This window comes from Eptesicus fuscus, chromosome 15 (assembly GCF_027574615.1).
Source record: "Eptesicus fuscus isolate TK198812 chromosome 15, DD_ASM_mEF_20220401, whole genome shotgun sequence".
NCBI lineage: Eukaryota > Metazoa > Chordata > Mammalia > Chiroptera > Vespertilionidae > Eptesicus > Eptesicus fuscus.
Window position 1 is genome coordinate 52908007 of NC_072487.1, and position 27900 is coordinate 52935906.

Genomic DNA, 27900 nt, shown 5'->3' on the forward strand with positions numbered 1-27900 from the left:
CAGGCCCTTCCTCTTCCTTTGAGCATTCCCCTTATTCTTAGGGATTTGGGCCCAGCAGGGGTGTGTGTGTGTGGCGGGGTGCTGGGTAACTCCTTCCCCCTCCCTGTAGAATGGGCTGTGGACCTCAGCTTGCTGGGGGTCTAATATTAGTCTGGAGTGGGGTGCTTTGAGCAAGAGGTCCCATCCCCTGGGGTAGGAAGGTGGGGGCTGTGAGGGATCAGATCCTCCAGCCCGGGAGGCAGCGGCCCCTGGGGATGGGGGCGACAGCTGTGGTGCAGGGCCAGGAACCTGACACCAGGGGTGGGCCCCAAACGCCCTCCCGGAGCAGGAGGGCGGCAGCCTCTCTAGGAGCAGCAGCAGCCCCAGACCTCAGAAGTGTCTGTCCCTGCCACAGCCTGCTGGTCAGGAGGACGGCTTTTCCTTCATTTTTCCTTTGCCTGGGGCTCTCCCCACAGGCCCTACACTACTCCGGAGGCGGCCAAGGGCCAGGCTGCCCTTTCCCTTGGGTCCGTGGGGGAGGGGAGCTGGGAGGAACCCTCCCTGGCTCTGCCTTAGGGCCTCTAGGCTTGAGCCTGGCTTAAACTCTTAGCGGTGTGACTTTGGGCAAGTTAACCTCTGAGCCTGTCTCCTCATCTGTAAGCGGAGCCTGGCCTGTGGTGGGCCAGTGCTCTCCGCCAGGCAGTTCTCCGTCCTGGCTCTGGCTCTGGCTCCCCTCTTCAGGGCTGGAGGAGGCCCGACCAGTCAGTCCTCACTGCTCTGTGGTCCCCTGACCTCTCAGTGTGTCATAATGCCCGGGCCCCACAATAGGCTCTGAGCGGGCCCAGCACCAGTGTTTTTGAAAAGCTGCTCAGAGGATGCTAGTAGGGACCAGGGACCAGGTCAGGCTACACAAGTGGGCAGAGCCTCTCCTCTGGGGGCAGGAATAAGAAATGGGCGGGGCGGGGCAGAGAAGGTGGAGGAGAGAAGAAAAGTGGAGAGAAGGAAGAGAAGGAAAATGAGGAAGGGGAGAGGAAGAGGAAGGGAGAGCATGGGCGAGTTGAGGGAAGATGAGGGGAGGAAGGGGAGTGGGTAAAGAGGGAAGACAGGAGGAGGGCCCACTCCTCTGGCAGCTCCTGTCTGCTCTGGATGTTCACCTTTTGCTGAGGAGGGAATCTGACTTTCAAGGCTGCATCTCTCCTGGAGCTGGGCCTCCGCAGGCCTGAGCCCTCGGAGTGAGGGTTTCCTCAGGAAAGGCCAGGCCGGCCGTGGAGCACTGTACTCTGTGCCAGGCACCAGCTCAGCACCAGCGTCTCCCCAGTGACGGCCCTTAGGGCTACAGCACCCAGCTTGTTGGGGGTACAGCCAGGACCCCCCAGTCCAACCTCACACCACCATCACGCGTCACAGGTCCGTCCGGTGACGGAAGCGCCTCAGCATATGAAGAGTAAACACGAGAAAGGCCGTGCAGCCTGCGTGGGGATCCGCAGGCGGCCTGGTGTCCTCGGGCGCCCGCAGCCCGTGAGTGTGGTAGGAGAGAACCCTGAGCACCCTCCCCAGAGTCGTGTGGGGCACAGCGTGGGGGAACTGGGCGCCTGGTGTGCCAACCCATGTGCACACCTGTGGGTGACAGAGGGCCGCCCCCGGTCCCCAGCGATGGGCACGGCCTCCTTCCCCAGCTCTGGACCGGAGCCTCAGATCAGAGCTGGGTTTCCCTGTGAGAGCCCTGCACCCCAGCCCTTCTACTGAAGCCTGCGGAGCCCGAGGCTACACGGACACAGTCCCTGCGGCCTGGACGCCCTGCCTCCAGGGGACGGCGGAGCCTCTGACTGAGGAGGGGGTGGAAGAGCCCAGAACTGGAGCTGAGTCCCGACTTGGGGCAGCTGCAGCGACCCTCTCACTGCCTCGTCCTCGCCCTCCAACCACCCATTCTTCAGAGAAGAGGTGACTCTTCTTGCCCGGCCTACGAAGTTGGTGGTGGGAGATCAGGTCAGACAGCTGACCCAGGGCTCTCTGCCCAACACCACACCCACTTCCTCTTGGTGGTGGGCATGGGCTTTCCGTGGGACCGCCCCTCCGCGGGCTGCGAGCAGAAAGGAAGGCCCGTGTGGTGGGTTCACCCAGGAACAGGTGAGGCTCACCCAGGAACAGGTGGTTACTGAGACTCGTAAGTTCCAAAGCTTGTGAACTATTTCTCGTATTTACATGGTTTTATACAGAACTTAGAGAATGTTCACAGTTCCCTATAAAGACGGCACTCCTGTCTGCGTGCTAAAGTGCTCTGAGGAGGAAGTGAGAAAGGGGCAGCGTCCCCGGGCACCCAACCAGCACACAAGTTCTGATGGGGAGCCGGAGCCCAGAAGCGGAAGGACTTGCCCAGGGTCACATGGGATGGGCTCGGGGCTGGACCACTGCTCCAAGGCCGCCCTGCTGTGGGCCTGCCAGTCAAGAATGGAAAGGGCTTTGGGGAGTGCCGGTGGCCACGCCAGGCTCCCCGTCCCCCTCGTCATCACTGGTGCAACCCTCGGGCACCACCGGGTCCTGGGCTGCCCGAGTCTCCAAGTACTCGGCCTTGAGCTGCTCCAGCTCCCGCAGCTCGGCCTCCAGCCGCTCCCGGTGGACCGCCCGCAACTGCTGCAGCTGTTTCATAGGAAAGGGGTTCATGTCGTTGAAGGCGATGCTCATCAGCTTCCTGGGGGGAGAGCACAGTCAGCCCAGAGCACAGTGTCCCAGGGCACCCACACTCACCGCGCCTCCCCAGGCAGGCCTGCATTCACTCTACCTCGTGGCTAAGGCCCCTGGCCCCTGCCCTTGGGGAGCTCACCTTCCAGGGAGGAAATGGTAAAGAAGAAGACAGTTTTGACTCAAAGTCATATGTACTGAGGCAGGAGGAAGCTTGGGGCTATGGGAGCTCTGACCCACTGAGGAAAGGCTGGTCAGGGAAGGCTTCCTGGAGGAGGTGACACAGGAGCGGGTGTGGTGGTGGGAGTGGTGGAGAGAGCAGGGGTGGGTTCTCACCGGCTGTTGCAAATGGTCTTGGTGAAGAAGCGCAGGTACTGGTAGATCTCCAGGCTGTCCTGTAGCCTCAGGATCTCCTCCTCCGTGTACTTGAAAATGGCCAGGGCATAGCGGAACACCACCTGGGGCCAGGTGGGGGCTCAGCTAGGGCATGGGGGGCCAGGGCAGGTTCTCCCCAGAGGGAGGAGAACCCACACACCATAGTGGGAGTCCCTGGACAGGCTGCAGAGGTTGAGAGCTTGGAGGCGACGTGTGCAGGGAGGCCATGGGGGAGGGGAGCTTGGACTCTGGGGATTGGGGCTGAGCCTGGCTCTACCCTGATGGGGTAACGCTGTCTTTCCATGGGGCACTAGCAGGAGCTGGTGAAATGGCAAATCCCAGGGTTCTGGGAACTGTGCAGTGCGTATGTCATCAGCCACCGTGTGGGAATGGGCGGACGGTGGGTGAGGGCCTGCCCAGGGTCTCCTAGCAAGGTGGAGCAGAGCTGGGACCAGACCCAGTGCCAACCTCCCAGCCCAGGGCTCGGTCCACGGGAGCGAGAGGAGGAGGGGCGCAGGTGACAGGAGTGGCCACGGATGGAAGAGGGATGTGCCTCCTGGGTCACGCTCATGCTTCCTCTCCGGGAAAGGAACCTCCCAGCTTTAGGAAGCATCTTGGGAAGCAGAACCTCATCCTCTCCATTCTGCCAGGCTCCCAGCAGATGTCCCCAGCAGCCCTGAGGGGGCCCCTGTCCGCCCGTTTTCCAGGGGCAGAATGGAGACCCAGGGGTGATGGTCCTGCCCAGGGCCCTTGCTCACCCCCGCAGAGCCCTACCTTGGTGCCTTCGTACAGGAAGGCGTCCCAGACCCGGAGGAGGAGACTGCTGATGAGACTGTCGGCAAAGACCACGAGGAACCAGTTGAAGGTGACGAAGGAGAGGTCCACGCGGAGCTGCCCCAGGTGGGCCATCAGCCTGGGCAGCTTCTCCGAGAGGAGGTCCTGGAGCACCCGCTGGTCCACCTGGCGGCCGACGAGGGGGCCGTCAGCTGCTGCCCCGGGAAGGGGCTGCCTCCTTTCCCTCCTGCCCCCAATACCCAGCCACGCAGTCCTGGAGCCTCAGCGTGGGCCCCGCCCTGCCCCCCGGGGTGAGGGGGTGCGGAGGGGCTCAGGGCAGCCTGGCTGGGAGAAGGCACAGCAGCACTTCACTCGCTGCTCCCAGGCTGGAGTGCCGGCTTTGCCACCGAGGTCTCTGTGGGATGGTAAGGTCACGGACAGTGGAGTTCTGGCCCCTTTGTCCTCTGAACCGCAAGCCAAGCAGCTCAGCTTGTACCAGCTGATGCCACAGCTGCTTCTCTACACCCATTTGGGCCCGATGCACAAGATGCTCGGGGCATGTTTACGGGGAGTCACACTGTCCTGCTGCCCTGGACATCAATGGCTGCCAGTGGCCTCTCCTTGTTTTACGTGACCCTGTTGATTACTCCCAGCACCGGCTCCTTCCCAGGCTCTAGGACAGGCGTCCTCAAACTACGCCCGCGGGCCACATGCGGGTGTTTTTGCCGTTTTGTTTTTTTTACTTCAAAATAAGATATGTGCAGTGCGCATAGGAATTTGTTCATAGTTTTTTTTTAAACTATAGTCCGGCCCTCCAACGGTCTGAGGGACAGTGAACTGGCCCCTGTTTAAAAAGTTTGAGGACCCCTGCTCTAGGACATGGTTCTTTTCTGGTTGACCTCCCACCGCCAAGACAGGCCCGTTAAGCCTCCTGCTGCTCGTTTTCCTGTTACCCTGTTTCTCAGCCTCCCCTTCCACGTAAGTCCTCTTCCAGGTGTTAGCTGTTGGCCGTGGCTACACCCTCCCCTTCCTTCCGTCCTCTCCCAGGACCCCAGGTCCACTGTGGAGGCCTCATGTCCAGCTCAAAACCTAGGGTAATTCACTCAATCTAAGATGCCACTGGCCTTCTGAAGGATGAACTGACGTGATGTTTGAGATTTACTTCAAGGTCACCAAAGGAGGAGTGGGTGGAGGTCTAGGTGAAACAGCACTGGCCTGTGGGAAAGGGAGCCAGCTCCTGCCTTCCACCCTCCGCCGCTTCCAGCCGGGGCCATGGCCACCCTGGGACCACATGATGAGCAGGGGGATGAAGGCCCACGCCAGGATGGCAGAGCGGAGGGCTAGGAGGAGCCTTCGGCTTTGTGATGACCTGAGAAGAATCCCCCCTGTAAGCCGCTGTGAGCTGGGCTTTCCCGTCAGGCAGCCAAACATCCTCACGTGATTCACCGCCTACGTCTTGATCTCCAGCCCTGACCTTTCTACTCCACACCTGAATACCCATCCCGCCTGAGCGTCCTGCACCAGGTGGATGTCCCAGAGGAGGAATCAGAGTTGGAACGTAGGAGGAAAACAGAACAGGATGGGCAGGCAGATAACGGCTTGGCAGGTTTGGGGCTGGGAGTGAGAAAGTTCCCTCCAGGTGGCCTCTCTCCATAAAACAGATGGTGCTGATGCAGCAAGAACAGGGCAAGGGGTGAGGCGGGAGAGGCGGGAGAGAGGGGAGGCTTGAAATGGTTTTTCATTTACACCCCTCAACAGACTCAGGCAGTAGTGCTCCTCCCGTTCCAAAGTGGACAAGCCTTGGGTCAGAGAGGTGATCTCCTTGCCAAGGCCACACAGCTGAGCACTGGAGAGTGTGGCTCTCAGTTCACTGGACTCCAGGCCCGGCCTGTGCTCAGCGGGCAGCTGGGGCGAGATGATGGAGGCAGCTGTGCTGCGCGGTAGGGAAGGACGAGTGTGTGTGAAGAATCACCACCACCTCCATTCTCCCAAGCCCATCTTTCACCTTCCTGACCTCTATTTTGAAATTTTGTACTGGCAAATAGCAAGTGACACTAGATTTTCTTCTCTGCTCCCCAGAAAACCAACCGTTTCTAATGTCACCACTGGAATAACAACTGTCTATCCTGTGGGCAGGGACCCCACAATTCTAAAGGTCATCAGCTCACCAGCACTTCCTAGCAGTCCCAGTGAGGGGCTACTGGCCCACTGTGCAGAGGGATAAATAGAGGCCTGAGAGATTCCTGACTTTTCCGAGACTCACCGGCTTGTAGGAACAACTCGGGCTGACCTGCGTAACTCCGGAGGCCCCTCCCTGCCTTGCTTACCTGGGACGCTGTCAGCGTCTTGCTGTAGTAATCAGCTGGCATGATGGTCTCCACGATGGCCACCAGGCACCAGAAGGCACTCTCCTCTTCACCCAGGACCAGCAGAGCGACGGCTGCCAGCCTGTGTGGGAGGGAAGGAGGCCAGGAGTGACAGAGGTGGCTCCCTGGCTCCCAGGAGGAAGTCCTGCCCCACCCCACTCCCTAGCCAGGCTGCCGTTTTTTGGCACCTGGGGTGAGACAAACATGCTTTTGGGGAATACTACATCATCGGGGATTTCCAGAGCAAGGGGGATCAGCTTAGAGCAGGGGCTTTGAAGTCCCGTTGCCTGGGTGTGAATCCTGGTCCCGCTACTTTCTTGCTGGTGACCCTAGGCAAGTTACTTAACTTCTCTGAGCCTCAGCAGCCTTCTAATAATCACAGGACTGTTAGGAGGATAAACACAATTAACACATGTTAAATGCCCAGCACAGTGCCTGACACGTGGTGAGTGCTTTATAAGTGTTAACTATCCTTATCTTTAAAAACAAACAAACAAACAAAAAAAAAACAAAAGCAGCCCTAGCTGGTTTGGCTCAGTGGATAGAGCGTTGGACTGTGGACTGAAGGGTCCCAGGTTCGATTCCAGTCAAGGGCACATGCCTGGGTTGTGGGCTCGATCCCCAGTTAGGGGTGGGCAGGAGGCAGCCAATCAATGATTCTCTCTCATCATTGATTTTTCCATCTCTCCCTCTCCCTTCCTCTCTGAAATCAATAAAAATATATTTACAAAACAAAAACATATTTTTATAGATTTCAGAAAGAAAGGGAGAGGGAGAGAGAGAAACATCAATGACGAGAGAGAATCATTGACTGGCTGTCTCCTGCATGCCCACACTGGGGATCAAGCCCACAACCCGGGCCCTGACCAGGAATTGAACCGTGACCTCTTGGTTCAAAGGTCGATGCTCAACCACTGAGCCATGCCAGCCGGGCTAGCTATCCTCATCTTAATATCCACAGGCTTTGAGACCTTTGCAAGTGTGCAAACCTCTCTGAGCCTTCCCCCTGTGCAGCGGGATTAGTACTTCCTGCCTCCCAGGGCTGAGAGGCATCTGGAGTGAGAAGATAGCCCTGACTCAGCATCCCTGCGTGGCTCGCTGTCTGGCATGTAGCAGGTGCTCAGTACATGGAGATCATTTTCTCCTTTGCTTCCCCTTCCCGCTAAAGTTATCACGGGGCTCTAATGGGATCCTGGGTAATGAAAAACCACAGTGCTGAGCGGAAAGTCTGCCTGGAAAAAGTACTGTTTTCTCTACTTCTCCCATCTTTCCTGATGGGTCTTCCAGGGCCCATTCAAGAATACATTTTCCAAAATGTCCTTGTCTGTCAGGATGCTAGGTCAACACAAGGTCACATATTCAAAGATGTTTAGGGCATGCTGCACACACTAGCTCAGTGGTCGGCAAACCACAGCTCGCGAGCCACATGCGGCTCTTTGGCCCCCTGAGTGTGGCTCTTCCACAAAATACCACGTGTGGGTGCACACGTACAGTGCGATTGAAACTTCGTGGCCCATGCGCTGAAGTCGGTTTTTGGCTCTCAAAAGAAATTTCAATCGTTGTACTGTTGATATTTGGCTCTGTTGACTAATGAGTTTGCCGACCACTGGGCTAGCTCCCTTCTAGAGGCCTCTGAAATCCTGCAGTGAAGACACCTCGCGTGACCTTCTGGCCACGGCTGTCCAGTGGGCAGGGGCCCCTTCTGACAGCGCACCCCATGAGCACCCTTGGCCGTGTTGGGAGGGCTCACAGAGCACATTTCAGTGTCCAGACGTTTATGCTTCTCTGGGCTTTTACTGGATTGGATTCAGGACCTCCAACCTCTTCTCAGGTTCATACTTTTTAAAGAAACAGGGTCAATTCTCAAAAGAAAAAAAAAATCCTTTTATCCCCCCCGTAGACTCAGGACTCTCTCTCCATTCTGGCTAAAATATTTGTGCAAACCCTCATGAGTCTGAGCTGAGTGGATGAACAGTCACAGGTCTCCTGGGAAATAGAGAGCCCTGCCCTCTCAGAGCTGGGGAAGGGTGGTGGTGGGTTCAGAGGTCATTTAGTTCAGGGATAGCAAATGTACGATACCCTGGCCAGCACTCTCTTTGACTATGCCCAGGGCAGACATAACCAACTGGTCATGGCACTCTTCCCACTGAGTGTGGAGGCTGCCTCAGAACTCTCACAGGACAAGGCTCCAGGCAGCTACATCCTACCAGTCCAGATACATTCATTGCCGACACCGTAAGACTGAGGCCCAGAAAGCAAAAGTGACCTGCTCAGGGTCACACAGTCAGTTGGAAGCAGAGCAGAAAGAGAACCCAGGGCTCCCCAAGTCCCTGCTGGTGTTCTCTCCACCTCACCCCATTCATTAGAGCCTGGACGTGCTCAGTCCTGGAACTGGCCGCCAGCATCGGCTTAGATTGCTTAAAGGTCAGTGATGAGAGGCTACTGTTACCAACTAGGGCCTATGAACTGCTCAGGGCCGCAGCCAGACTCCAACCTAAGGCATTTACTAGTAGAGCCCAGTGGGGCTGCAAAGAAGGTAGTAAGGTTATGTGGGGGTGGGGGGGGGGGGTGGTAGAGGTAGGATGGGACACAATTTTAGAACTCTGATTATATTTTAAAGGGAAATGGCTTTAAAATGTTTGCTCTAAATTAGCCCTAAATCATTGCCGTATCTATCACCCTCTAAACAGGCAGGACTTATTGCATATATTAAGCAGTGTCTGTCCTCCACAGGATACATACAGTTCCCAAGGTGGCCACTAGATGGCGGCACTCAACAAGTGAAAGGGTTTACTAGTGAGAGCCTTTGAAAGAATAAGCACCACCCTCTACATTAAAACAGGTTCCACTACAAATAACTTTCTATTTAAAGCAGTCACATGGATATTTTTCTAAATACCAATAATCATTTGTTAAAAAAGCATTCCGAGAAAGAAGAAAAGAAATACTGTGTGTGTCCCCCCTCTCTGGGCCTCAGTTGCTCCTGTGTACCCGCCTCTTTCCAAACAGGGAGAAGCGTCTTTCCTTGTGACTTACCTCTAGACCCCCTCCTGCTATAGGAGTTTGCCTGCCTCTTCAAGCACCAATGAGCTGTTCTGGGTTTAACTCAGAATTCCCAGTAATTGTACATGTATATGCTCAATTTTACTCAATTTAGACTGGAAATAAAGTACTATAAAAAATATCTACCCTTGGGAACCAATTGCATGTGAGTAGGGACAGTCTGAATGTTTAATCTGTGTTGAGTAAATGTCACACACCACCTATCAGAAAAAAGAGCAGAATGGCTTATGTAAATTTTGCTTGTGTATGTATGTTTCAAGTGAGTCAAAACTTGCTTTGGGAAATATCTGAGATTATGCAACTTCTCCTGAGATGACTGGGGAGTCCCCACAGTACTGAGGGGGCATCACTACCGAGGTACCCACCTCTACCCCTGATCTTCTGCTTATTGGTTTAAGGAGAAACGAATCCAGGCTGGGCCCATCAGATTCCTTCCTTTGGGAATTTAGATCTGAGACAGGAGGGCATGGACAGAAGGGAAGACCCATTGAAGGGCTCTAGGCTCAGGGCCTGAGGTCTCCATTCTGACATCCTCCACAGGCCCCAAATGTCCACGGAATGATGGACAGAGAGGCTGGTCTACTGAGAGAAGGAAGCAGAAATGTGGAACAAGAAGCCACAGACCACGCAGCCCCACAGGGGGCTGCAGAGCGGTACTCTCTCAGCTGCACCATCGCAGGGACCTGGTCCCCATGGAATGCGGAGGGAAGATGCCCCCTGGGGTTGTGCAGTTGCCTGGGCTTCCAATGACCATGTGGCCTGTAGCTCTATTTTCTTTTCCTGGCTTGTGTGAGGTTCCCCTGTAACATTTACACATTCTCTTTTCCTGTGGCTCTGCTGAGTGGGTTTCATTTGAAGCAAATGATCCCTGACCCAGACAGTTCCACAAGCTGTGAGCTGGGTTGTGTATGACACAACTCCAGGGCACCGTTCATGCTTTCCCTGGGGGTGGCACTCCTGAGCACAAACCAAAGCAGAAAGCATGGCATGAGGATCCCTGAGCTCTGGCTCTCTATCCTGAACGTGTCCTTTTACCGCTTGTCCCCATCAGTACAGGATCCAGGCAGTTCCAACTCCCCTCCTGGGCTCACCTCTCCGGGTTCTGGGAGGCTCTAAAGAGACAGGGGGCCGCTCTGAAGGACAAAGGCTGTGTCCTCACTGGGGCCTTGGTGCTCACCTGTTCAGGCCCTGGCAGTAGCCGATGGAGGGGTTCTGCCAGGAGAAGGCCAACAGCACCCGGCGGAGCTTGTCGGGGAAGCTGGAGGTGGGACAGGTGAAGTGCTTGTTGTTGGTGAAGGTACGGTTCAGGTCCAGCTCGATCTGGCGGGCAGCAGGGTGCTTGCAGGTCTGGCTCCGGCTCAGCAGCTCCTGGTAGCGGCCAGGGGCCTGCAGGTGCTGGACACGGCGGTGGATCAGCCACCTCCAGACTCGAGGCCGGTGCTCTTGGGACACGCCCATCCGCAGCAGCTGCTTGAGCTCCACGGAGGGTGCAAGCTCACCCAGGGCAGCCCAGCGCTCTCGCAGGGGTCGCTCCATAGCCTCGTGGGCCAGCAGGTGGTGGGAGCGCACCTCCAGTGCCTGGATCTTGGCCAGCAGCTTCAGGTCTTCTACCTCGTAGTTGGGCACTGTCTGGAAGCCATACTCATCATACTCGCTGCCAGGAAAAGCCCATGTTAGCAACACCTTGCAGATCTCTTCCCCAGATAAGGGGCAACGGGGGAGGGGTACACCCTGGGCAAGGCTCCTGCCTGTGTTTGACTTCCGGTTAGCCATGCAGCTCTGACAGGTCACTCAGTTCTCTGTACAGTGGGCAGAGAAACGCCTGCTCTGCCTCATAAAGACCCACTGAGATCCTGTGCTACTAACTGCTGGGGGCCTACACTGTGCCTGGCACAGAGCAAGTGCTTGAAGAGACATTTACTCTCTGCAAATATAAAGGACCCTCTTATTACTTCATGTTGCCTTCAGCCCAAGGAGTCTTGCAATATGGAACCCCACTTCCACAGCCAGTAAGCCCCAAATGGATGGGGCAGAGACAGCATCAATGCTAACCAGAGGTCGGAGGGCTGGGGATCCATTCCAGACGTCTGTTCACTTCTTCACCATTTGCCCCTGTGTGGGCTCTGCACATGCTATCTCATTGAACCCTAGTACTCTTGCAACCAGGGTCGTACACACATCTGTGGAGGCTACCCATGAGGCTCTGAGCAGTAAAGTGACTTGTCTAAGGTCACACAGTGAGAGACCCACGTGTAGCTCCAAGACCGGGGCTCCCAGCCACAGTGCCATCTGTTACATTTAACTGTCCTTGTCCATTGGGCTCAGGGGAGACAGCTGGCTTATCCCCTCTCCTCCCTTTTCAGACAAACCTCTGGGGGGCATCCTGGGAAAAGTGGAAAAAACACATGAGGCTGCTCTGGAGGCCGACCCAGGTCAGCTGCATTAATGTGCGGTGTGGCCTTGGGCAAGGGGCTGCCTTCTCTGAGCCTGCACTGCCTCAGCTGTAAAACAGGGCCCATCTCAACCACATGCTCATTTATCTGAAGATACGAGGAGGTCAGAATGGTGCAGGGCCACACAGTCAGCAGGGCAGCTGGGACCCCCAGGCCACCCCAGCCAGCCCTGGCCTGGCCACCGCTGGGCTCACCTGATGGGGCTCAGCTCAACACTGTCAGCAGAGGCCTCGCTGGCTTCCCACTGCAGCGCCTCCTGGATGAGTTGCCTGAGCAGCTCCGCGCTCTCGCTGCCCTGGTTCCCCATGGCCTCCTGCAGCCTCCGCAGCCCTGCCAGGTACTTGCTCTCCACCTGGCAGTTCTTGGCTTGGAGGTAGGCACACTGTGGGGGGTGGGGTGGAGGTGGGGGCTGGTCAGGCCACTTGGTTGGGCTTGGCTTGCCCCAAAGGCCTGAGGCCCGAAGAGCTTTAGGCAGCACACCCTTCTCCCAGCTCTCATCACCCCTCCCCTCCCCTCCTCACCCCCAGCTCTCCGTATAGGGAAAGGAGATGGGCTCAGAATCCAAGGGTTTACAACACGGCAGGAAGGGCTCCAGGACAGAGAACTGGCCCAGGGCTGGGGCTGGATTCAGCAGGAGGGGAGGGGTGGGCAGCGACAGCAGAGGCTCTTGTATGGCCTGCAGTCCTGTTCCGGTTCAGCTGCTGCTGGCTGGGTGGCCTATGGCAAGTTAACTTCTCTGTGCCTTCTCTTCCTCTGAGCAACGGGGATGACGCAGATCTGCCTCAGGATTGCGGTGAGGCTTCGCGGGCACCTGGCCTAGAGCAGGCTGCCTGTGCTGAGCTGTAGGTGTATCACTGAGCAGTGCCCGGGGGCAGACAGGGAGCTCTGGACACTGCTCTTGTGCCTTCTGCTGCCACCACATGGGCTCTTTCTGCCCCCAACACACCGCCTCTCTCCCACCTCATGGGACACACACTGCACACCCTTCCTTTGCTGCCTTTTCCTCTGTACCTTTGCGATCAGAAGTGGCAATCAGAGCACAGTTTGAGGGAGAGTAGACAGGTAATGAGGAGGGAGGGAGAGTAGACAGGTAATGAGGAGGGAGGGAGAGTAGACAGGTAATGAGGAGGGAGGGAGAGTAGACAGGTAAAGAGGGAGGGAGAGTAGACAGGTAATGAGGAGGGAGGGAGGGAGAGTAGACAGGAAATGAGGAGGGAGGAGAGTAGACAGGTAATGAGGAGGGAGGGAGAGTAGACAGGTAATGAGGAGGGAGGGAGAGTAGACAAGTAAAGAGGAGGGAGGAGAGTAGACAGGTAATGAGGAGGGAGGGGGAGTAGACAGGTAATGAGGAGGGAGGGAGAGTAGACAGGTAATGAGGAGGGAGGGGGAGTAGACAGGTAATGAGGAGGGAGGGGGAGTAGACAGGTAATGAGGAGGGAGGGAGAGTAGACAGGTAATGAGGAGGGAGGGAGAGTAGACAGGTAATGAGGAGGGAGGGAGAGTAGACAGGTAATGAGGAGGGAGGGAGAGTAGACAGGAAATGAGGAGGGAGGGAGAGTAGACAGGTAATGAGGAGGGAGGGGGAGTAGACAGGTAATGAGGAGGGAGGGAGACACGTGAGATGGTGGAGAGTGAAGGGGTGGCGGGTAGAGAGAGGGCCAGAAGAGGGGTCCCACCTCTCACCTTCATCAGGAGGGTCCTCTCCTTCTCAGCCACCTTTCTCCAGATCTTTGTCACCTGGTGGATCTCGGAATTGAGGAAGCGGTTCTGGGTCTGGTACGCTTCCATGTCATCCTGAAGAAGAGGGCAAAGCAGCTAAGGACTTGCACTGTCAACATCTCCCTGGATCTCACCCTCAAATGAGCCGCCAACACTTCCTTTCTTTAGAAATTTCCAATAATGCAACAGAAAAGGAAATCTGAAATAAAGCAAAATGACTGATAGCCCCCTTCACTAATCTTGAGCCTAGAATTAAATGGCAAAGAGAGCACTAAGCCTGGAGTTCAAGTCCTGACTCCGACTTCCTGGCTGGGAGACCTCACTGACTGCTGTTTCCTCATCGGCAAAAGGAACACATGCCAACCACCCCCCTGGGCAGCGGGGAGACTATGAGGTCACATGTGTTAACTCTACAGGGACTGAAACACAACATGTTAACACAACCGTCCTGCAGGCCATACAAGAGCCTGTGCTGTCGCTGCCCACCTCCCCTCCTGCTGAATCCAGCCCCAGCCCTGGGCCGTTCTCTCTCCTGGAGCCCTTCCTGCCGTGTAGTAAAGCCCATCTCCTTTCCCTATGTGAAGGGCTGGGGGTGGGGGGGGAGGGGGGGGGGGATGAGAGCTGGGAGAAGGGTAATGTTCGTTACTAAAATAAGCCTATTTTGTCGTATATTTGCAATTATACTGAACAGTTTTGGGTGAAGAATTTTTTCATTTAGGGTCACTTTGTAGGTACTTTTCTATGTTGCTACAGAAACTTCCCAGTGATCATTTTTAATGTCAGATGACTATTCTATTGGGTGAATTTACCATAACTTAGTTACAATCCTTCTCCTGTTGTTTTTTGACTTGAGCCCGGGTATTGTTTTTGATTATGAACACGGCGGCGATGCACCTCTCTGAGCCAGGCTGTCCAGGGGGGTGGAAAGCCAGACGCGGCTGCTGGGTGTGCAAGGAGGAGCTGGCCAGGCACTGAGAGGTTCAAGTGGGAGCCTGCACCCCAGGAAGGAGCAGCCGCAGCCATGGCTCTCAGCCTTTATTCTGCTTGGACGGACGTTGCAGGAGCAATGGACAACACACTCTCACAGCACGCCCAGCCATTCCAGGGCATTTACGAGCTGACACTCAGCCCTTCTCTCCCTCCCAGGATCAGGCACTGGCTGTAGGTGAGGGAGAGACTACTGCAGGGATGACCTTGGATAGGTCCTGACTTATCTGGAAACTGGGAACATCACACCGAGTCTGTGGCGTTTCCTTACCAGGAAAGGTCAACTGTGCAGCTCCTAGGCCATCCTGACCCCTCCTGGGGGCTCTTCATTCTGCCAAGACCCCTCCCAGCCCAGAAGCTCAATTTGTGTGCAGGGTCTGCCGCCTTCCGCCTAGTTACACAGCGGGAGGGCCACCTGTTCCCAGGGCTCCTGAGCGGGAAATACATGCCCTGGGCTGACTTCATCTGGTGTCCTGTGCTCACCACTCCGTTGGGGCTCTTTGTGCTGTCCCCAACCCTGGCCTTTCCCCCACCCTCCACCCCCCCTTTCACTCTGCTCTCTCCTCCTGGCCAGGATCCAGGCAGTTCCAACTCCCCAGCCCGGACTTCCTCTTCCCAGCCAACTGTGTCCCTGTCCTAGATCAAAATCTAGGCTCCTTCCCTTGGAACTGCTGCCGGGGACACTGGCTGCTCTTCTGGGCAAGTGTCTGCCTGCTTCCCCTTATGACCCCAGGCGTATCCTTGTGTGGCAGGGACAGGGAGATTGGTGCAAACCTCCCTGTCTGCTGCATGAGGACCACGCCCTGCTCCCAGGACAGTCTCATACTTTAGTGTCTAGAGAGTCAGAGACTCATGAACACAGGCTACGCAGGCTCCTCTCGCCATCACCTCCCCACCCCCACGCTGAGCACGTTATCTCATATAATCCTCCCAGCAGCTCAGAAAATAGCACAGTCCTAGCCGGTTTGGCTCAGTGGATAGAGTGTTGACTTGTGAACCAAAGGGTCCCGGGTTCGATTCCGGTCAAGGGTATGTATCTTGGTTGCAGGCTCCTCCCCTGCCTGGGCCCTGGTCAGAGCTTATGCAGGAGGCAACCAATCAATGTGTTTCTCTCACATTGATGTTCCTCTCTGTCTTTCCCTCTCTTCCACTCTCCCTAAAAATCAACAGAAAAATGTCCTCGGGTGAGGATTAACAAAAAAAAAAAAAAAAAAAAGAAAGAAAGAAAATAGCGCAGATGAGGCTCTGAAAGGAGGTGTTGGTTGCCTGAGGTCACAGAGTTGGTATAAGGCAGGTCTGTCTGATTCTAAAGCCAAGTCCTCACCACTGGAATCCACCTGGAAGTCAAAAATCTAGTCCTACCCTTCAAGGTTGTCCTTGGTATTCTTCTGGTTGAATGCACGCAGGTTCGTCTGAACCGGTGGTATGATAACGTGTCAGTGACGCAGGCGCTGCCCGAGTTCAGTGCTGCCTGGCGGTCAGGACATGGACTCCAGGGCCACACTGCCTCTATACAAATCCTGCCTTCACTACTGAGCCTGGGACAAGTTACTCACCCTTTTGTTAATCTTCACCCGAGGATATTTTTCCATTGCTTTTTAGAGAGAGTGAAAGGGAGGGAGGGAGAGACAGAGAGAGAGAAACACCGACGTGAGAGACACAGCAATTGGTTGCCTCCTGCATGCGCCCCGATTGGGGCCAGGGATCAAACCTGCAACCCAGGTATGTGCCCTTGACTAGGAATCAAACCTGAGACCCTTTGGTCCAAGGATGGCATGGGGCAAGTGCCGTGCACGTGCCATCTCCCTCTTGGAGTTCTCACCTCTCTGAGGGCTACTTGTACCCACTGCACTCCCTCCACCTGCTGAGAGAAGATCTCTGGCTGCTGCTACTGTGGCTTCTTCCCAAGTGCCTGGGAAAATGAACAGGACTCCAGGCAAGAGAGAAGAACAGCCAGCCACCCGAGTTTCCACTATGTGCCAGGCCCATTCTCCCCACATTCATTATCGTACGTGATTTCATCCTGACCACAGCGCTGTGGGCTAAGTACTGAAGTACTAACATCTCCCTTTACAGATGAGGAAACACGCACAGAGGTAAGTTCTCCTCAGTCATGCAGATGGTACGGAGGGAGGCAGGACAAACCCAGGTGTGCTCAGTCCACCGGAGGAACTGAAAATTACTGCCGGGTGAAAGGACACTGGAGTCTGCTGCTGGAGTGTGCTCTGCACCACCACCTGGTCCTGCCTCCTGTTCCCATCCCTCCTTCCTCATCCCAGGCCCAGGGACATGCTGCCTCGGGTAGAGAGGGAGGGCAGGGTTGGCACCCCTGGAACAGCTGTGGGTGTGGGGTGGAGAGGGGCCTTCCCATTCAGCTCATCGCCCCTCCCTTGAGTGTTCTTCTTGGCTCAGAACTGCAGGAAGGAAACAGAGAGATCTCAGAGAGAAAAGCCACATGACAGTCACCAGTGAAGCAAAGGAGGAAAACACAAGTGGAGAAAGGGGACAGGGGACAGACCGGAGGAAGGAGTCTGCCTGCCTGCCTCCACAGGGATCAGGAGCCTGGGAGATTTCTTTGGGGAATGCTGTGTGGACTAGCCCATGTGCTAGTGGGCAAGGCAGTGGACTGGGTGTGGGGAGACCTGGAGTCTAGCTGTGACTCTGCCGCTTGTGCTGTGTGACCCTGGACCAGTCCCTTCACCTCTCCAGGACTCGCTGTCTCTGCCAGAACACAGGGGGGGTGGGAGGTGGTGGTGTGTGAGAGGTGAAGGGGAGGAGAGGGGGAGGGGGAAGCAGACTAGATCTTTGAGTCTTTCCACTCTGATATTCAAGGTTGATGATTCTACTCTCAAACAGCTTCAACAATAAGGGGGCATTTTCTTAAAGTTGGCTGTTCTCAATCACAGGGCGAGCAGGAAAATGGCGAACAGCTACGAACTCTAGACATGCAAGTCTTCCTAGCACAAGATGCTGGGCCTCTGAGGATCAGCTACAAATACAAGTTTGGTTGATGTGAATCATAACCAGAGGCTCCTCATGCCTGGGCTCGCTGATAAATTCCTGCACATGCAGATTCAGAGGCACGCCCAGTCCCTAGGCGAGTCCCGGCTGCCAGTCAGCTCCCTGGGGCAGGCGGGAAGCCTCCAGCGAGTCCATCGCTCTCACCTCCAGGCTGCTGGGTGGGTGTGCAGCAGTGGCTTCCAGCGGGATGGGCCAGCTGGGCAGGAGAGCAATTTGCGGAAGCCATTTCACTGCTGTGTGGAGGACCGAGAGCTTCCTAACAACCTAGCTGCATCTGCACTTGAAAAGATTTTGTTTTCATTTTGAACTCAAAAACATCTCTGATTTTAAGGAAAAAGACTCAGATGGGTCATGTGGCTGTTCATGCTGAAGGAGGAGAAAGGAACCTGGGTTTCTGTTGTCTCCCTTTATCCTCCTAACAACGGCACCTCCACACCACCCTGCCCCCTCAAAAGCACCTGGATTTCTCTCCTGCTCCCCACAATAGTTCTCTGGTGCAGCAGCACAGGAATTCCCCGTTATACATATGCATACGTGTGTGGCTGCGAGTGGCAGGGTTTGGGGCAGGCCTGGCTGGTTATCTGGCTGCCTTCAGGGACAGTGGGACTGTGAGCACCCACCCCAAGCCTCAGGCCTCCAACTGTTTGGCAGCTCTTGTCACCACCCTCTAGGGAGGACGCGGCAGCCCATGGCAGGCATAGCACCTAAAATAAAGCTCCTGCCTGCCGTGCTACAACTGGAGCCTATGGGCTGGGGCAGCCTTTCCCCGGTGAGGGCCACAGCCTGGGTGAGGGGAGGCAGTAGCTAGAAGAGGCAAAGCTGGATGGCAGCAGAGCAGACAGACTAGTCAGAAATGTGTGCTCCAACCCAATTCCAATTCCCCCACTGCCTCAGCACACGGAGCGCACAAGTGACCGCCACAGGGCTGGTCCGAGGACTGAACGAAGGGATGCAGGCGAAGCACGTGGCACAGGAGCAGGGATTAGTGCCATCATTGTGAGCAGCTCACAGCCAGCCACAGGTCACCTGTTCTGTGTGCAGGACTGCTGGGGGAGGGCCGCCCTGGAACCATGGGGGCTCCCCAGGGCATCAGCGTGACACCCAAGGAATCTGACCAGGCTAGGCCCCAGGTGTATAGCTGGTCTAGTCCTCAGGAGTTCTGACCCATCGTGGGCTCTTCCTAATTTGCTAAGCTAGAGATACCTTTCCTTTTCAGCCTAGGACACCATGAAAAGATCAAATTGAATTGGGCCTTCTGGTTAAGAAGGTCAGGAAGTATGTAGCAATATTTCCACCAACATCTATTTCAAATATGAACATTCCAGTAGTAAGGGTTACTGCTGAGCCTGGAGGGCATGGCCCTACCTTCAGATGCTCCATCTTTTCCTGTTGGCTCAGGAAGTCCCTGTCGGCAGCGTCTGGGGGCACAAGGAGCGGGTTAGGGGGATGTATGAAGTCCTGGGTGACCTTCTCAGACAGCTTGCAGATGACCTGCTGTTTGGCCTGGTTCTTGTCCATGAGCAGCTGCACGTGCTGCTGCAGCTCCTGCACCTGCTGCTCACGCAGGCTCGCCGTCTGTGCCAGGCTCTCCCGCTCCTGCTCCAGGGCCTCCACCCGCCTGCCCAGCTCTGCGATCTGCCGCACTTTGTGCCGCACCAGCTCCAGCCGGTCCTTGTCCTCGGCCGCCGCCAGGTACGCACTGGTTGCCCTCTTCTCCTGCTGTGCAGCCTCCAGAGCTTTGTGCAGGATCCTCACCAGCTCCTGGACAGGGAAACAAAGCGCCTGTGAACTCGGGGAAGGACTACTAGGCGCCAGAGGTGAGGCATGTATTCTCACCAGTTCTCCTAACGGCCCCAAGAGGTGGCCAGCAGCATCCTCTGGTCATCTCATCTCAGCCCCCATTTTCTCTTTTTCCATTCAAGAGTTTTAATTTGACACATGATTTCTCAGCTCAAGACTACATTTCCCAGCTAAGCTTACAGCTGGGTGTGACCAAGCGACAATTCAACCTATACCGGAGGTGGGCAGCTCTGGGTCATATATACTTTTGAAACCACTACACATATGCTCCCTGGTCCGGTTCTCCTTCCTTCTGGCTGGGAAAAGGCAAGAACTACAGCAGCCATGTGGGGCTCCCAGCAGAAGTTGCATGTTGAGGATGGCAGAGTTGTCCACCAGCTCAGAACTGTTCATTTACCTCTGGGCTCTTCCATGAGAATGTGAGAGAGAAATAAACTTCCAAATTGGTTTAGGCCATAGTACTTTGAGGCTTCTTTGTTACAGCAGCTGAGCCCATATCCCGAGTAATACCTGTCTATTTCGAGGCCCAGCAGAGTAGAGTGGAATTTAATCCCAAATTATCCAGACTCCAAGGCCTGTGCTTGGTCAGTAATGTCAGCAAAGGTGCCGTGGCACACGGGCATTGCTCTTCCCTCCTCTCACTCCTGTGGCAGGTGTCATTAACCTCAATACTCCTTCCTGCTAAGCCGAGTTGAGGGCTCAGAATCCTTCTGAATAGAGAACCCAAGCAGGTGCTACGAGCTGAGACAGCAATAGAGAGAAACACATCGACAATCCTCACGCTAAGCACACACAGAGAGCCTCATTCAATCCATTTGTGCCCAGCTCCCTAAGCCCACCAAGCGATGCCCGCAAGGCTGGAGCAAGGGAGTGCTAGAGAGCAACAGACCTCAATTTACGCCTTAGCGAAGCATGTGATTCACGTGGAAATTCAAGCTCAGCCTGGCTCCCCATGACTGGGAGCCTTCACCCTCCCCAGGACCTCTCTTGCCCCAAAGCACCGTGTGGATTCATTCAGGGTCAGGATCAGATGATCAGAAGCCAGGCAGCCTAGCCACCAGTACCACATGAACCTTGAACCTCATGAACCTTGTATGCAGGGGCTTTAGGTCAATGCTGTGCTCCATGTCAGCATCATCTGGAAAAACACAGTTTCCTGGAGACACATTAACTATATCGAACACTGTTGTAATTAGCTGGTTATTAATAACTAGAGGCCTGGTGCACAAAATTCGTGCACGGGGGTGTGTCCCCCAGCCCAGCCTGCACCCTCTCCAATCTGGGACCCCTCAAGGGATGTCTGACTGCACGTTTAGGTCCAATCCCACTGGGCCTAAACAGCCAGTCGGACATCTCTCTCACAATCCAGGACTGCTGGCTCCCAACCGGTCGCCTGCCTGCCTGCCTGATTGCCCATAACTGCTTCTGCCTGCCAGCCTGATCACCCCCTAACCACTCCCCTGCCAGCCTGATTGATGCCTAACTGCTCCCCTGCTGGCCTGGTCCCCCCCAACTGCTCTCCCCTGCAGGCCTGGTCCCACCTCAACTGCTCTCCCCTGCAGGCCTGGTCCCTCCCCAACTGCCCTCCCCTACTGGCCTGATCGCCCACAACTGCCCTCCGCTGCCGGCCATCTTGTGTCCACATGGGGGTGGCCATCTTTGACCACATGGGGGCAGCCATTTTGTGTGTTGGAGTGATGGTCAATTTGCATATTAGTCTTTTATTAGATAGGATAGGAAAGGAGCAAAGAGAAGGCCAGACACTTTAAGCAGGGCCATCTGGGCAGTTTCACCAGGAAGCTGTGATTTCACACTCCCCAGGGAACCACCGGTTCATTCCCTGAAAACCACTGGAGGAGATGGATGCACAGGCAGTAAGGTAGGGGTGACCCAGGGAAGGAGCCTGTCAGTCTAACCTGGAACACAGATCACTGGCTAGAGGGGGTAGGGCTGCAGACTCAAATTCTGAGGTTAAAATCCCCAAAGGAATTCTCTCTCTTGTTGCTCTGATTTTGCTCCTGTTTCCCTGCATTTGCCTGTGTTCCTAGAAGCTGCATGGTCCTGGGCCATGTGGAACACATATGCAATGGACTGATGGACTGCAGCAGGAACACAAGTTAGGCCAGCCTGATGCTGGAGTGGACTGTGCAAATGGGGAACAGAGACTCTGGGCAACAGCTTTAATCCTAGCTCTGCTAAGGACACAGCTACACTTCTTCCATGGTGGACGAAGGAGAGGAGACTTTGGAAACTCAGGGGTTTAATGAGTGCAAATAAATGCCACTCATTCTCCTGCGTGAGTCTCAGAAATTTCATTTTCTCATGACATTGCAAGAAGCCCACTTCCACTAGTAATAGGTGGGACACGCTGAGCTCCCAGGTGGTAACTATCTATGTTAAAGCACTTAACTTTTTTTTCCTGGCTAAAAACAATTCTATTTTGGAGAACTGCCCCAAATCATGACTTTATATAAGTTAATGACAAGACAAAATTAGTGTGCATCTTCTGACACCTCAGTACTAGTGACTGTCCCTTCTCTGCTTCTCTCTTCCATCCAACCTTCATCAAGCACCTACTGAGTGCAAAGCCCTGGGCCAACTGCTGGGGCTCAGGAGGGGACTGGCAGGTGGGAACGAAGGTGAACCACTAACAGAGCAACTTCCTGCAACAGTGGGAAGCAAGGCGTTTCTGGGGGCCCAGAGAGGAGAGCAATGACTTCTGCTTGGGGTGGCGGTAGGAAGATCAGCACCTTCTACTGAAAGGCAAATCAGTTTAAAGAATGGAAAGGGCCAGAGATGGCCAAGCAGCAGGAGGGAGATGAGGATCAGCAGGTGGGAGATGATGGTGGGGAAGGCTTTCTAGACCAGTGGTTGCCAACCTTTTGGACCTCACGGACCACCAGTGGTCCATGAAACACCGGTTGGCGACCGCTGCTCCAAAGGTTTCCTTAAACCAGGAGTCACAGACCTTTCAGACCTCCCAGACCACCAGTGGTCTGCGGACCACTGGTTGGCGACTGTTGTTCCAGACAACTGAACCAACAGCTCAAGCAAAGCCCCAGCTGAATGCAAGAGCAGGTGAGGAGCTTGGGTGTTACAGGAAGTGGGGGAGGGTTGCAAACCAAACCAGAATGTCAGGAATGAAGAAATCACTTCCCAGGGCCCTGCTGAGAGAGATTAACATTCCTGTGACTCCGGATAAACTGAGAAGCCCAATCATTTTCTGGTTTAGCTGAGATTTGGAGATCACCTTGGTAACTGCTGGTGAAATACCAACAGACCACAGTTCAGACTTGCCTGAGGCTCAGAACCAAGTGATCCCGCCTCGCCCCCCCCCCCCGCCCCCCGCCCCCCCCCCCCCCCTGCCACACACACACACAATTTTGGAGAGTCAACTCTGAAGCCCATTTCATTACATTTAGCTGTCTCTCCTCCCCACATCTGGCTCTCAGAATCCAAGACCAAGACACCAGCCCAGGAGGCTCTCCTCCCACCCCAGAATCCCTGCCCCACAGTGAGACAGGGAGAAAGGAAGGGGTGGGGGGTGAAGCCAAATAGAGACTGAAGCAAGAGGGAGAGGACTAAAGGGACCTGGTAGATCTCCATGAGTGGAAAAGCACAGCATGATAGAGTGCTCCCAACTCCTAATCCAGGATCCCTCACTTCTCCATGATGAGTAGTTCATGGATTTTGCATTGAAATGCTTCTTTCAATTTCCTTAAAAATGGAAATAACCCATGTTTGTGGCAATATTATTCACAATACCCAAGAGGTGTAAACAACCCACCCAGAGTCTATTGATGGTGAACAGGTAATATGTGGTGTGCGCATGTGCACACGTGCACACACACACACACACACACACACGGATATTATTCAGTCTTAAAAATAAAGGAAATCCTGCCCTAACTGGTTTGGCTCAGTGGATAGAGCGTCTGCCTGCGGACTGAAGGGTCCCAGGTTCGATTCCGGTCAAGGACATGTACCTTGGTTGCGGCCACACCCCCAGTAGGGGGTGTGCAGGAGGCAGCTGATCGATATTTCTCTCTCATCGATGTTTCTAACTCTCTATCCCTTTCCCTTCCTCTCTGTAAAAAATCAATAAAATATATATTTAAAAAAATAATAAAAAATAAAGGAAATCCTGCCACATACTACACCCAGATGAATCTTGAGGACATTATGGTAATTGAAATATGTCAGTAACAAAAATTCACATATACACCATTATAGAAATATTAAAAACAAAAATGGAAGCTTGTGATGCATCCGTTTTGAAGCTGCTTTTGTCCACGTCATGTGGAGTGCACCCTAAAGTCTGCATCCTGTGCAGTGGGAGTGTACTCTGAATTCTGGCTGGGGTTCTAGGGAAATAATGGGTTGCTCTTTGCTCCCACAGTTTCCTAAACGAAGTACATGCCTTCACCAAGTCACCCTGAGTGAGCTAGGTTGACCCTACAGGGCCCCAGGCAGGACTCAGGAGGAGTCCCTCATTCCCAGCAGCCAACAGATGGTGAACAGCACCACAAACAACAGCCTTCCACCTGCCAGAGCAGATGGCCTTCAGGCTGGGTACAATCCTGCCACCTCCAAGGGCACTGAGCCAGAGTCAGCTGGCCGAGCATCTGGTACTTACTATCATCTGGAGTCCAAATCTCTGTGGGGCCAGCACTGCAGGGGCCTGGGATAGATAATGACTTAATGGGTATTGGAGTCACCCTGTGGTTTAATATGACACAGGGAGGCACAGACAGTTCGTGCCATTTTTTCTGAAGAGCAGTTTTGTCTGATACTGGGCTGTACCAGGAGACCATGGAGGAGGCAGCCTGTGATGAGAGCCCTGAACCTGGAGAAAAAGACCAGCGCCCTCCATAGCATCCAAAAGAGTTTGAGATACAAATTGGTAAAGGATCACTAAAGTTACTGGCAAGGGCCACCTGTCTGTCAGCTAGAACACGACCCCAGCTCCCATGTCTCCTGTGGCCTCAGGTAGAAAGATAGTGCCTTCCCACTGAAGGGCCATGGGAGGGCCATCTGGTAGATGTGGGCCCCGAGGTCCAGGGAGCTGTTTTCCCAGCTGAGGCACTGGACTGGGAGGGTCAGATGGAGAGCTGCTCTCCAACCTGCATTTCTGAGTCCCTAGGGCTCGGCATCCCAAGGTTGTGCCAGCCTCTGCCCCCTCTGAGCCAAGAATTGGTCTCCTTTTCTCCTTCCCCTCTTTGGTTTTGGTGTCTGGGCTGGAGATGAAACCCCAGAGTTGGCAGGGCTGGGGATCCCCCTTCCTAGTGTGAATGAAGGCCGGCCCTCCGTCCTCACTGCTATGCCCCCACAAGCACACTTCCTGGAAGCCCTCACAGCTCAGGTCTGATTCCCATAACTCCTCAGGAGCGTTCTTCTCAGAGCCCCTCAGGCGTGTGTGTCATTCCTTCAAAGGCCGGAAGGAATCAACAAAAAAGGCAGGGAATGCTAGCTGTAGTCAAAAAAATCAAAGCCTGAATCTGCTGGGCAACTGCTGGCCAGGCTTCAGTCAGGCTTTATGAATCTGACAGGCCTCTCCAAGAAACATGGCTATTACTCCATTTATAGAGGAGGAAACTGAGGCTGTAGAGGATAAGAGACTCGCTCAGGGCTTGAACTGGAGTATGCACCATCTTATTGAAGGGCCTGTGCTCTGAATTACCCACTAGACCGAAGTGCATCTGTGAGATGGGTCAGAGAGCATGCAAGTCCATTCACATTGTGGGTCCAACGCTAACCCACAAGACTTGCTCTCCTCCCACTACCTGCTCAAGAGCAGGAATGAGGTTTGCTGGAAAGTGAACCAGTAACAAAGTCTAATTCTTTAATGCTTGAGCAACCTCCTCCTGACATTTTCACTCTGACTGCAGGGGAACTGTCCACAGCCTGGGTGGCCCTTACTAATCTCCAAGACCTCGCCTTCATTTACTGAAGAATGGTCCTCCACAGCCGCAGAGCTGTTAGGGGCAAACCTAAATGAAATCTCGGTGTCCCAGGGCCCCTCAGCTTCATCTGACAATTCTTAATGCCTTAGAACAATGGTTCTCAACCTTTCTAATGCCGCGACCCTTTAATACAGTTCCTCATGTTGTGGTGACCCCCAACCATAAAATCATTTTCGTTGCTACTTCGTAACTGTAATTTTGCTACTGTTATGAATCATAATGTAAATATCTGTTTTTTTTTAATCGTAATGTAAAAACCGCTAGCAGGATTCGCCTAAGACCATCGGAAAACACAGATATTTACATTACGATTCATAACAGTAGCAAAATTACAGTTATGAAGTAGCAACGAAAATAATTTTATGGTTGGGGGTCACCACAACATGAGGAACTGTATTAAAGGGTCACGGCATTAGAAAGGTTGAGAACCACTGAATTAGAAGAACTGGCCAAAGACAAGGGAGGCTACCCAGATTTCCTAGAAAGAAGGGTAAGATATGGTGAAAGGAGAAGTGGTCTTTACATTCCAGATTTCTTTTCAACCCCAGGCTTGGGTTTGGGTTTGGGACTTAAGCTGTGCTGGTCCAGGGATCAGGCACTGCTCTAGCTAGAGAGGCTGCCGACGGTGCTGCAGCCGCCCTTGCCCTCCTGCCACGGGACCCTCACTGCTTCACGAGGTAGCCCTGGGTGGGAACACGATCTACTCTCTGGGTTGTAGGCTTTTTAATGATTTTCATTTCTGTGTATGCATGTGATTTGTTTTCTACAATGAACATGCAGCTTTCTTTTTTTAAACTGCTATCATTAACTTCTCTCTCTATTAAGCCTAGATCTTCCTCCCTGCTATTGTTCCCTGTTGGGCCTGACTCAGCTCCAGGGCCAAAGGAACTGCCTGCTCCCTCTGTCCTGATAGTCCTTCAGAGATCCTGCCCAGTTACCGGCTGCCTGGTGAAGATCCTGGGTTCCTCTGGTGACACCTCCCAGGACCCTGCATCCAGGTCACCCTCCTCCACACTGTCCCTCTCCGGTGTGGGGGCAGACCATGCACACTCCTTCAGGAGGGGCCTGAGAGGCAATTACTAAAGTAGGTCTCCAGAGACCCTGCCCTTAGCGGCTTTCTGAGTGACAGCGTGTCCCTGAGTAATCAACAGCACAGCATTTTCAACCACCCACAGTTTGGCCTACACCCAGAGAGGTCTCCTGGAGCCTGGGGCCAGAGCTCACCTTTTGAGACTCTAACTCCTTGGTAAGCATCAGAACCTGTTGCTCCAAGGCCAAGGCTTTCTCCTGGACAGTTCGGTTCCGTGTGAGTCCCTCAGCAAAGAGCGGGAAGGTGTTGTTCTGGCGCTTGGCTTTCTGAATGAGACTGGCAGTCAGAGAGGATTTGGGTGCAGGCTTCAGAGTCTCCCCTGGATCTTTCCCTGATCAAGAGGAGAAACACAGAGGTTATGACCAGGGCCTTGGCAGTTCTCAAATGAGCTTGCTGCAGAAGCACCTGGAAGACTTGGTAAAACACAGACTGTGGGACCCTACACCCTGAGCTCCTCATTCGACAGGCCTGGGTGGGCTTGAGCATCTGCATTTCTAATTCCTAGGTGAAGCTGATGCAGTCTGTACTGGGCTGGACTAACTAAACATTATTTACACTGTGCCGACCAGGTCACCAGCCCATCCTCTCAGATCCTCACCTGCACGGGCTATGTTTGCCAGGTGGTCATCCCCCCAGTCACAAGCCCTGAAGGAATGTCTTGTTTCTCATGTCAGGATTCCACCTCTACCTTCTGAGCAACTTTCAAAGTACAGAAACCTGTCTCTTGATAGGAACATGGAATGTCTGTACTCTGCATTCTTTTCCCAGAGAGCAGCTCAAACTCTTCTTTTATTCTTACTATAAGCTAAGTTAGGAAACATATTTCCCTAGAGGCTGCATAGTCCTTTTATTTCCTCTAGAGCCAGGGTTAGCAACTAATGGTCCACAGGCCAAATCTAGCCCACAGCCTGCTTTTGTAAATAAAGTTTTATTGGGACACAACCATACCCCTTCATTTGGGCACTGTCTGTGCCCAAGAGCAGAACTAAATACTTGCAACGGAGACCACATGACCCACAAAGCCTCAGATATTCACTATCTGGCTCTTTATTGAAAACGACTGCCGACCAGTGCCAAATTTTATTCTTAAATCAAATCTACTCAATCAAGCCGCCTTGTCCTGCCCTGTCCTCGGCCTTTGCTTTAGGGCTCTGCCATCAGTCTGCAACCAGGGACATTTAATGGCCTGATTATATGGTTAACCCTTTGCACTCGCTTGCTTTTTTCTCATTTCCTTTATTCTACTCGGGATTTAATTTTTTAAATACCCCAGATTTTACAAAGCGCGGAAGTAGAATAAAAAACTGGAGTTTCTTTTCATACAAACTTATTTATTTGGATTTTTTTATATTTCAAATTATTGATACATTCAAAGAGTAATTTTAATCTCGACATCCGAGTGCAAAAGGTTAAGGGACCTTGAGGATCTTGTTTACATGGCACAGACACATCATGCCTGTTGTGAGGCCCCAGCACAATTTCTCCTCAGCCCTCAGTGCCAGAAAAGGCTTTGCTTCTTCCAAGAAAGTATGTGTCTATTCTTGTGGACCCTGGGAATAATCCAACCACTTGTATCTCTCTCTTTGCGTGGCTGCTGAGATGCTCAGAGCCACATTTGCTGCCCACCCACT

The 27900-nt window shown here is 54.0% G+C and overlaps 1 protein-coding gene across 2 annotated transcripts in view; it reads right to left on the reverse strand.

Annotated features, from left to right (window-relative positions):
* Nucleotides 1–2144: 2144 nt before the first annotated feature.
* TBC1D2 (TBC1 domain family member 2) overlaps nt 2145–27900 on the reverse strand; it is a 44443-nt gene continuing 18687 nt past the window's right edge. The window contains exons 5-13 of one of the 2 annotated variants that reach the window (XM_054727260.1): nt 26404–26600; nt 18782–19177; nt 13373–13483; nt 11884–12071; nt 10414–10890; nt 6135–6255; nt 3808–3993; nt 2995–3116; nt 2145–2616 (exon numbers count right to left, since the gene is read on the reverse strand). In XM_054727260.1, coding sequence (XP_054583235.1) covers nt 2220–2616; nt 2995–3116; nt 3808–3993; nt 6135–6255; nt 10414–10890; nt 11884–12071; nt 13373–13483; nt 18782–19177; nt 26404–26600 — 2195 coding nt within the window. In that variant the 3' untranslated portion in view covers nt 2145–2219. Of the gene's footprint in view, nt 2669–2994; nt 3117–3807; nt 3994–6134; nt 6256–10413; nt 10891–11883; nt 12072–13372; nt 13484–18781; nt 19178–26403; nt 26601–27900 lie in introns of both variants that reach the window. The other variant, XM_008142139.3, reaches the window with a different exon arrangement.